General features: G+C 31.2%; 1 protein-coding gene across 1 annotated transcript in view; it reads left to right on the top strand.

The window, feature by feature from the left end:
• The window catches only part of LOC109825606 (DNA repair protein RAD51 homolog 3), a 14,140-nt gene extending 6,171 nt beyond the window's left edge, over window positions 1-7,969 (top strand). The window contains exon 9 of the mRNA XM_020392468.1: window positions 7,609-7,969. Coding sequence (XP_020248057.1) covers window positions 7,609-7,784 — 176 coding nt within the window. The 3' untranslated portion in view covers window positions 7,785-7,969. The remainder of the gene's footprint in view (window positions 1-7,608) is intronic.

Below are 10,820 nucleotides of genomic sequence, written 5' to 3'. Positions count from 1 at the left end.
GGGGGGGGGGTTTGCAAAAATAAAACTACAAGGGGTCAATCCACAATTATATTATTTAGATGGAAATGACATGAAGAAAGCCAAATGTGATAGAAGATTAAACAGTAGCTGTTGCGTAGAGCCTCTGCTGATGATACACATTTAGTAAAGGAAACAAACAGTCAATTTCATGTGCAAATAAAAATTCCGAGAGTAATGATGGCTTAAAAGTCTTTTACTCCAATTTTCAACTCAACAGAAGCTCCTGTATCGACTGAAGATTTCCCATGAATCACAAATTTAGAGTTTCTAAGGTTAAGGGAAGTCAAAGCTTGAAATTTCTTGATTCAGTAAATTAAATTGTATATCTCCACACGAGACCTACAAAGAGACAGCTGGCCGTGACACATTCTTTTGCCATCTTACTTATATTGCTGTTGATAAAGAGTACATAATGTCATATAATGTCGAGCACACTTTTAAATCTCCAACATCATGGTGCAGTTAATCAGCATTATACGGAAAATAGTATTCGTTCAGAGCAAACATTTATTTACAACGGAGAGCAAGGAGCTTGGCCGCCATTTACATAGTAAACAAACAAGAATGAGTCTTAATGTGGTCCGTTTATGTAGTAGAACTCCTGAAACCTTTTTACAAGCTTAAAAATCATCTTCTTATAAAAATGGATGCCTGGACGATTGTAGGCAACAACATGTAGACAAACAGCTAAGCAACTTGTAATACTTGAAGCCTGTTTTATAACCTCTTGAATAAGTGAAGTAGCTGCAGTAACATAATATATTTATGAATGTAGTCATTGAAGTGGACAAAAGTAATACTTGCTGAACTGTGAAATATGAGAGGATATATCCGCCTATTCCAAGATTCTGATATTGTTCGGCCACAGTGCCACATTGAGTCAATGTATACACTAATGTTGCATCTTGTCTCAAAATATCATGTTATAAAATCATTCACCTCACACACTTGCAGGCGTATATATTAGCTACTTTAGACTTTTAGGGCTTTTCATATGGACCCAGACTTTTAGTTAGTTCTATATGTTCCTTTTTGACCTAATGACAATTTAGAATTTGTGATTTTCATGTACTATAACCCACGATTTTTTATTGTTTTTATCCATTTCGCTCTTGTGGGAATTAAACATGGGTACATAAAAATTTGCAAATATTATGAGCTATAACCCACAATTTTATTCATTTTTGCCAATTTCGACCGAATGACAATTCAATGCCTAAAGTTAAAAATTCTCAATTTTTATGGGCTATAACCAATTATTTTTGTCCATTTTTGCTTGTTTTGACCAATAACAATTACATATGTGTACTTAAAAATTTTCTGATTTTTATGGGCCATAATCCATGATTTTTGTCTATTTTGTCTGTAATGCATGTTTTTTTTGTTCATTTTTGTCAATTCGTATATAAAGGAAATTGCGTACACATAGTTAAAAATTGATGATCTCATAGGCTACAACCTACGATTTTTGTATGTTATTATCCCTTTAGAGCCAATGGTGTATTTCAAAAATTCTCGATTGTTATGAGCTATAACTCATAATTTTTTATTTTTTTTGGCCATTTAAACCCAATGGGATTGAGCTGCATAATTCAAAATACCTAATTTTCATATGTTTAACCCAAAATTTGTGTACATTTCAATCAATTTCGACTCAATGGGAATTAAGTATGTGTATGTTAAAATTTGTGATCTATGAGCTATAACCCACACTTTTTATTAGTTTTTATAAATTTCAACCTAATGTCAATCAAATACATGCAGTTAAAAAATTCTTGGTTTTCATGGCTGATAACCCACAATTTTTGTTTATTATCATCAATTTTGTCTTAATAGCACGTGGTTCAAAATTTTGCCATTTTCATGGGCTATAATACATAGTTTTTGTCCATTTTTTTTATTTCGACCCAATGACAGTTAAGTACGCTTACTTCAAAATTTACAATTTTCATAAGCTATAACCCATAATCTTTTATCCTTTTTTTATATTGATTGAAAGACAATTAAGTGTACAAAACTTCAAAGTTCACAATTTTGTTAGCTATAACTAAGATTTTTGTTTGTCATTGTCCATTTCAATCCGATGTTAATATATTGTGCATATCTCAGAACTAGAAATTTTTATGAGCTGTAGAACGCACAAATTTTGATTATTCTTCTCCATTTCGACCTTATAGCAATTATATGTACATCAAATTTTACGATTGTATGGGCTTTAACCAACATTTTTTAATCTATTTTTGCAAATTTCAACTCAATAGTGATTGAGTACGTGCAGTTCAAAACTTGGATTTTCATGAGCGATAGCCCGTGTTTTTTTTCTTTTCATCCATTTCTAACCGAATGACACATAGTTTAAAATTTGCGAGGCTATAATCCTATGATTTTTGTTCAGCTTTACATTTCGCGATTTTCATAGGCTATATTCCACGTTTTTGGTATGTCAATAGGCTACTAAGTATTCCCAGTACAAAATTCGCAGTTTCATGGATTATAACAAGTGATTTTTGTCTAGTTTTGTCTGTTTCGACATAGTGAAATTAGACACACTTAAATTCATTATGTTCATGGGATGTAATCCACGAGTATTGTATATATTTATTTATTTCAACCCAAAGACAATTGAGCACATGTAATTCAAAAATCTGCGATTTTATCGGTTATAACCCACATTTTAGTCATTTTCATCCATTCGACTTAGTGACACGTAGCAAGGCAATTATGTGCATGTAATTCAAAATTCTCGATTTTTATTGTTTATAATCCTAATTTTTTGTTCGGTTATATCTATTTCGATAAGATGGCATGTAATTCAAAATTTGCCATTTTGACAGGCCATAATCCATGAATTTTGTCATTTTTTTGTCTATTTCACTCCAAAAGCAATTAATTGCAAGCAGTTGAAAATTAGCGATTTTCGTGGGCTATAATCCATAATTTTTGTCTAATTTTAAATGAAATTAAACTCACTTATTTCAAAATTCATGATTTTCATGGGTTACAATCTATGAGTTTTGTACATTGTTTCTTTATTTCAATACGAGAAGAATAAATTACATGTAATTCAAAACTTCGCGATTTCACGAGTAATAACCCATGTTTTTAGTCATTTTCATCCACTTCGACTTAGTGACACATAGTTCAAAATTTACGATTTTCATTGGGTGCAACTATTCGCTTTTGTCCATTTGGACCCAATGACAATTACATACATGTTCAAAATTCTCGATTTTCATGGTTTATAATGCACTATTTTGTTCATTTCCATCCATTTCGACTCGATGACATGCAATTCAAAATTTACCATTTTTATAGGTTGTAAACTACGATTTTTGTCCATTTTTGTCTGATTCAATTAAGTACATATAGTTCAAAATCCGTGATTTCATGGGCTATAATCAATGTTTTTTGTTATTGTCTATCTCTACTCAGTGTCGACAAGCTGTCTATTTCAAAATTCTCTTTTTCCGTGAGCAGTAAGGACTAACGAATTTTTATTGTTTTTAATCTGTTTTGAAACAATGGAAGTTAAAGTATGTGTGCATCAAACTTTACATTTTATGTGCTATATTCCTCAATTTTTATTCATTTTTGTCCATTTCAAACAAATAGCAAATAAGTACGTGTAGTTAAATTCTCAATTTTCGTGGGTTAAAATCCATATTTTTGTCCATTTTTATCTTTTTGACTAAATAATTATATTTTTCATGGATTATAATCCGTGATTTTTGTCCTGTTTTGTTCTTCCAACCCAAAGGTAATTAGGTATATGTAGTTCTAAATTTGCAATTCCACAAGCTATAATGCATAATTTTTGTTTGTTATTTTCCATTTCGACTCAATGGGGATAAACTATTCGTAGTTTAAAATTCTTGATTTTCATGGGCTATAGCTCATGAGTCTTTATTTGTTTCATTAGTTTCAACCTAATGGGAATTAAGCATACGTACGTCAAATTTTGCGATTTTCTGAGGTCCAACCCACAATTTTTATCCTTTTTTGTTCGTTTTGACGCAATGTCTTATAAGTACTCATAGTTCACAATTCTTGATTTTTTATGAGCTCATACTTTTTTATGAGCTATAACCTACATTTTTTTTGTCTGACACTATTCGTTTCTATTGAATGTCAATAAAGTATGCATATTTAGAAATTCTTAACTTTCATCCTTTATTGTTTTTGTTTGTTTCAACCTTATGGGAATTAAGTATGTGTATGCTAAAAAGTTACAAATTTATTGAATATAACCCACAAATTTTTTTCCTTTTTTTTTTCCATTTTGACCTAATGACTTCAATATTTCCAATTCTCATGTATTATAACTCATGTTTTTTTTATTTTTATCCTATTCAATTTATGGGCTATTACGCATATTTTTATTCATTTTTGTCAATTTCAACCGAATGGCAACTAAGTGTATATACTTCAAAGTTCTTGATTTTCGTGGGCTATAGCTTATGGATTTTGTCCCTTTTTTATGTTTCGACATAGTGATATTTAAGTATGTTTACTTAAAAATTTTCTGATTTTATTGAGCTATAACTCATAATTTTTGTCTATTTTTGTCAGTCTCGACCTAATGATAATCAAGCACGTAATCACGATGCATGTTTTTTGTCCATTTTTGTAAATTTCGACACAAGAAAATTATGTACACGTAGTTCACAATTCACTATTGGATAGGTTATAACCCATAGTGTTAGATTGTCCTTTTCTATGCGTATTTTAAAATTCATGATTTTCATGAGCCCTCTATTCTTTATTATTTTTGTTCAGTTGGACCTAATGAGATTGAGTCTACATTGTTCAGAATACTTGATTTTCATGGGCATAACCTATGATTTGTGTTCATTTTCATGAATTTTGACTCAACAGGAATTCAGTATGCATATGTAAATATTTGAGATTTATGGGCCACAATTTTTATCTGCTTTTGCAATTTTCGACCCAATGGCAATTAAGTATGACTTCATAGATGATAATAAATAATTTTTGCTCATTTTTATCAGTTTTGTCTCAGTGGCACATATTTCAAAAAGTTTCGATTTCATGGTTATAACCCATGGTTTTTATCCATTTGTCTTTGTTTCGACCCCATGATAGTTAAATATGCTTACTTTAAAATTTCTATTTTCATGAGCTATAACCCATAGTTTTTTGTTTATTTTTTACTTTAGTCTAAAGACAATTACGTATACAAAACATCAAAATTCGTGATTCTATTAGCTATAACCCAGGATTTTTATCTGTTATTGTAGTATCGATTTTTATGAGCACTATAACCCATAATTTTTATTGCTTTTCTCTACTTTGGCCCTATGGGAAACATGCATGCATACATCATAATTTGTGATTTTATGAGCTTTTAATGACAAGTTTTGTTTGTTTTTGCTAATTTGGACTCAATGGTGATTACGTACGTGTAGTTCAAAATTCGCGATTTGCATTGGCTATATTTTGTCTCTTTCAACCAATAGGCAATTAAGTACCCTCATTTCAAAATTTGTGATTTCGTGGACTATGACTAATGATTTTTGTCCAATTTTGTTTGTTTCAAAATAATGAAATTAAACACGATTACTTCAAAATTTACGATTTACATGGATTGTAACCCACAATTTCTTTACATGTTTCTTTATTTTAACCTAACGTCAATTAAGTACACAAAATTCAAAAAATCGTGATTTCATGGGTTATAACCCACGTTTTTAGTCATTTTCATCTGTTTTGACTCAGTGACATGTAGTTTAAAATTTACAACTTCTTGGACTACAACTCACGGTTTTTATTCGTTTTTGTCCATTTTGACCAAATTTTTGGACAATTACTTACATGATAGTTGAAAATTCTCGATTTTCATGGTCTATAATGTTCGTTTCATATATTTCGACAGGATAACATGCATTTCAAAATTTACTATTTTCATGGATTATAATCCATAATTTTTCATTTCTGTCTATTGCAATCTAAAAGAAATTAAGAATGCTCAATTTAAAATTAGCGATTTTCTGTAACCCGCAATTTTTGTCCACTTTTGTTTGTTTCAACATGATAAACTTAAACACGCTTACTTCAAAATTCATGACTTTCATGAGCTATAATCCATAAATCTTGTACATATTTTTTTATTTCAATACAAAAACAACTAAGTACATGTAATTCAAAAATTCGCAATTTAATGTGCTATAACTCATGTTTTTAGTCATTTTTATCCATTTTGACTTAGTGACACGCAATTCAAAATTTGTGATTTTCATAGGTTGTAATCCACAATTTTTATTCTTTTTTGTCCATTTCGATCAATGACAATTTCATACTCAAAATTCTCTATTTTGGTGGTCTAATCAACTATTTTGTTCATTTTCACCCATTTCGACTCGATTGGCATGTAATTCAAAATCTACCATTTAATAATCTATAATACACTTTTTTTGGTCCATTTCAATCCAAAGGCAATATACATAGTGCAAAATTCACGATTTTGTGGACTTTAATCAATGTTTTTTTGTTCGTTATTGTCCATCTCAACTCAATGGCGATGAACTGCGTATTTCAGAATTCTTGATTTTCATGGGCAAATAACCAACGATTTTTTATCATTTTTGTGTGTTTTGAAACCATATACAGTAAGTATTCGTACATCAAACTTTGCGATTTTATGGATTATATCCTACAATATTTATCTATATTTGTCCATTTCGACCCATTGTCAATTAATTAAATTACGTGCAGATAACTTCTCAATTTGCATGGGCTATAATCCACATTTTTTGTTCATTTTGATGCACTTTGACTCAATGACACGTAGTTCAAAATTTATGATTTTCATGGACTATAACCCATGATTTTTGTCCATTTTCGTCTTTTCAATCCAACGGCAATTAAATGCACATAGTTCATAATTCGTGATCTAATGGGCTATATAATCCACGATTTTTGTTAGTTGGGGCCCGTTTCAATTCAAATGGCGATAAAGTATATGTAGTTTGAAATTCTCGATTTTCATGGGCTAATAAAAGCCTATCATGCATCTCTCGATATTTTGGACAGCTTTTGCTATGCAGCTGGTTAATTTGCTGAGATTAAATTTACTTGATTGTGAAATCATGCTACCGCATATATCCATGATCTAGTTTTAATATGAAAATAATAGATATAAGAGAAAAACTTATAAACTGTTTGATTATGTAATTTCTTCCGGGATGTGACAAACACCTGTGTTAGTCTATGCAATCTTTTACTGGAGCAAATAAATCTGATTGTAGGTACATATTTCAAGTTAAGCAATCCGACTAATGATACTAATTGGTCATCGAACAAATTATGCTCTTTTGATCATTTATTTGTATTTGCCCGCGTTGCCTTGTCCTTTTGATTTTTGGTCCACTTCTAAATTTCTTCATCTTGTGGTTTCTAGCATTTCCTCAAACATCCTTCCTAAAATTTTGTCCTATAATCGTGATTATTCTTGTACATGCAGTTTCTTTTTCAGGTTCGATGTTAACCCCCACCCTGTTTTTGATGATCAACCAAATTCATGTTTAAACTTTGGTTAAACCTGAGTACATGTCATTCTGTATTGTGCAGGTGATAGCTGGTCTCATTCCTGCACCAATCGAATCATTCTCTACTGGAATAACAATGAGAGACATGCGTACATTGAGAAGTCGCCCTCGCTGAAGTCATCCTCAGCTCCTTTCTCAGTAACCAGCAAAGGAATCCGAAATGCCACGTCACCCTGTAAGCGTGTCAGAATGATGTAGTTTACACAAATCGAAAGTTTCAACAGTTACAAATGTTTGATGTTTGCGGTGGTCACTGTATATTTCTTGAACAGGGGTGGTCTATTCTTTTGCGACTGTGAAGCACTTTGACCTTTTAAGATGTATTTCTACACATTTTCTGTGCGTTTTCAAACTACATGCCTTGCATTTTTGGAAATTTTTGAGATACATAACTCAGATTAAGACAAACTTCGTTGCTATCTATCTTCGTACGGGAGGCAGTTGTAACGTGAATGCGCCTTTGAGATTGAGCAATCAGCACATTTTGTTCGCAGAATAGCACTATTACTTGTGGCAAGGGGGGAATAAATAAATAAATATTACATTTTTTACTTTTCTTTTTGGGACAAATACTGTATCAATCCTTTTTATGACATGTTAATTAGTATGAGCTGATGGTGTTTCACCAACTAAAAAAGAGAAAAAGATTGACGTAGGCTGAGCTCACCAACCAAAGAGAAAGTTAATAGGGGAATAAACCCAAATGATAAAGTGTTAGGTAGAATCAATGAGTGAAAAACAAAAAGAAAAAACCAAAAATGAAGAAAAAGAAAAGAAAAGAGGTGGTTGGATTTGCCTACCTCCCAAATGAGGACCCCTCAAAATCTAAAATCCTTATCTAAACGTTGAATTGGATATGTTATGATAGTTTTAGTTTCGAGAGAAATCTTCTTTTTTAATTTAAATATTTCTAACCTCGCCCTCTACGTAGTACGGTACGAACAAGTACCTTAAGAAGAAAAACAACAAAGCTTATAATTATCCAATATTTCGATAAATAGGGATTTTTTTAAAAAAGATATTTTTTTGCTAAATATTAGCAAAACCGATCATTTTGCTAATTATTTATCAAAATCTACCTCTTTTTAACCAACAGACAAAAAAAGGTCGATTTTAAAAAACAACATTCTCAAAACATACGGGGCTACTAGTCTCGTATGTTTTGAGTGAACTAATCGCGGATAAGTGGATTTACAAAACGTACGGGACTAGTAGTCTCGTATGTTTTGAAGTTATAATCCTCGATTAGTTCACTCAAAACATATAGGACTAATAGTCCCGTATGTTTTGACTAGTCCCGTATGTTTTGAGAAGGTTGTTTTCTAAAATCGACATTTTCTTGGTCTGTTGGCCAAAAAAAGGTTGATTTTGCTAAATAATTAACAAAAATGGTCTTTTTTGCTAATTATTTAGCAAAAAAGATCATTTTTTAAAAAAAAATCCCTTTGTTAAATCAAATTCCAAACTGGAAACAATATTTACGCCTAGGACCTTGACTTAACTTCTATTCTCATGCTAGGCACTACAGATGAAGAGCATGAAGGATATAGGCCATGATAAATAAAACATTACAAAAACAATTTCTCAAATAAAGAACAAATAGTAAATACATTTCTTTATTTGGAATACAAAACTAGCTTAAATCTCAGGAATACACGTAAGAAACCAACAAGCCTTAAACTTTGGACTCTGAAGCTTTTGAATTCAGCATGTGAGATTTTGAGGGCCCCCTTATCCAGCAATTGCTTAATTAATTAATTACCCAATTTAAATTTAAAACAAAGCTTATAATTGACTATTAATTTTTAATTAAGGTCAACAACCAAGCAAACTCAGCCCTTCGTTCCTTTCAAAAGCTTGCCCTCAAAATCCCAGCCCAACATCATCACTGGTGGCCACCTACCTTACTCGGGCCCACCTTTGTACTGCTCTCTAGAGCCTGAAATACCAACCAAAAACCCATTAAAAACTATAAAATCAGAGGGTTTTTTTTCCATGCATACCCTCTACATCTATCATATTTGCAGAGAAGAAATTTTCTAAACAAACTCATTCACTTTTTTTAAAAAAAATCGATCCCCTTGAATTTTTTTACAAAAACCGACCTATTTTTTTTAATCTGGTTCCTAAATAGTCGGAGTTGTCAATCATGACTATTTAGTGCATAGAATATTAGGGTTTAGGGTTATAATTAGGGTTTTGCAACTTTCTAAATAGTCGGGGTTGGCAACCCCGACTATTTAGGAACCAGATTAATAAAAAATGGATCGATTTTTATAAAAAATTCAAGGGGATCCATTTTTAAAAAAAAATCTGAATGAGTTTATTTAAAAATTTCTTCTATTTGCAAACGACCTCTCAAATCTAATACATGCTAAATTTTCAGGTTAATTGCATCATTGCCAATGCGCTTATCACCTAGTTGGAAGTTCGTACTTATGTTTTAAGTCATTGGTGATTAGTTATGTACTTAAATATTAATTAAATTTTTAATCATTTATACTACTTTCCAAAATTGACACAATTATTTCCGGTGTGACACTTGACTCATTTGATAACCTATGAAAATAAAATGTATGACATATTAGCCAACTTGTATTGAGTGCTATGTTGAATTATGCATTTTTGTTATTGAAAATACCAGCTTGCGATATACTAATTAAGCTTTATTGCTTAAGAATAAGTGAAAAACACAACACAAATTGACCAAAAGTGTTAAAAATGACTAGCGATTTAATTATTTAAATAGCTGCCCACCTATCAAAGCAACTAAAATATAAATATAAACATTTAACTAGCAAATTATTATAGTGATTAGCTATCCAATCAACCCCTAATTTATCTTAGCATTCTTCGCGTTGAGTTAAATATCAATATCATTCAACACATAAATTTCAAAATGAATGAAAAATGGGGGGAAAACCCCTCCCTCCCTGATAAATAAGGAAGGTTGCTTACACACCCTTAAATAAATCCTAATTTCAGTCCGCAACCTGCACATTTGCTATTTTACTTTATCGGGTAAAAATAGTTCAATGTAGCTATAAAATGAAAAAAAAAAAAAATCAGCGTGAGAAAGCTAGGAATATGTTTGCAAATATACATGCTTGTAGGATAGCACAACTAATAAGATAAAAGTGAGGGGTATATAAGCAAGAAAAAAATTCTGAAAAACAAAAGACAAAACTAACCCTCGACTTTTACTAAAATAAATAACCCCCCTCACTCTCACAA

The sequence above is a fragment of the Asparagus officinalis genome, chromosome 10 (assembly GCF_001876935.1).
Source record: "Asparagus officinalis chromosome 10, Aspof.V1, whole genome shotgun sequence".
Classification (NCBI taxonomy): domain Eukaryota; kingdom Viridiplantae; phylum Streptophyta; class Magnoliopsida; order Asparagales; family Asparagaceae; genus Asparagus; species Asparagus officinalis.
The sequence above is the reverse complement of the archived record's forward strand: the minus strand, read 5'-3'. Positions and strand labels throughout refer to the sequence as shown.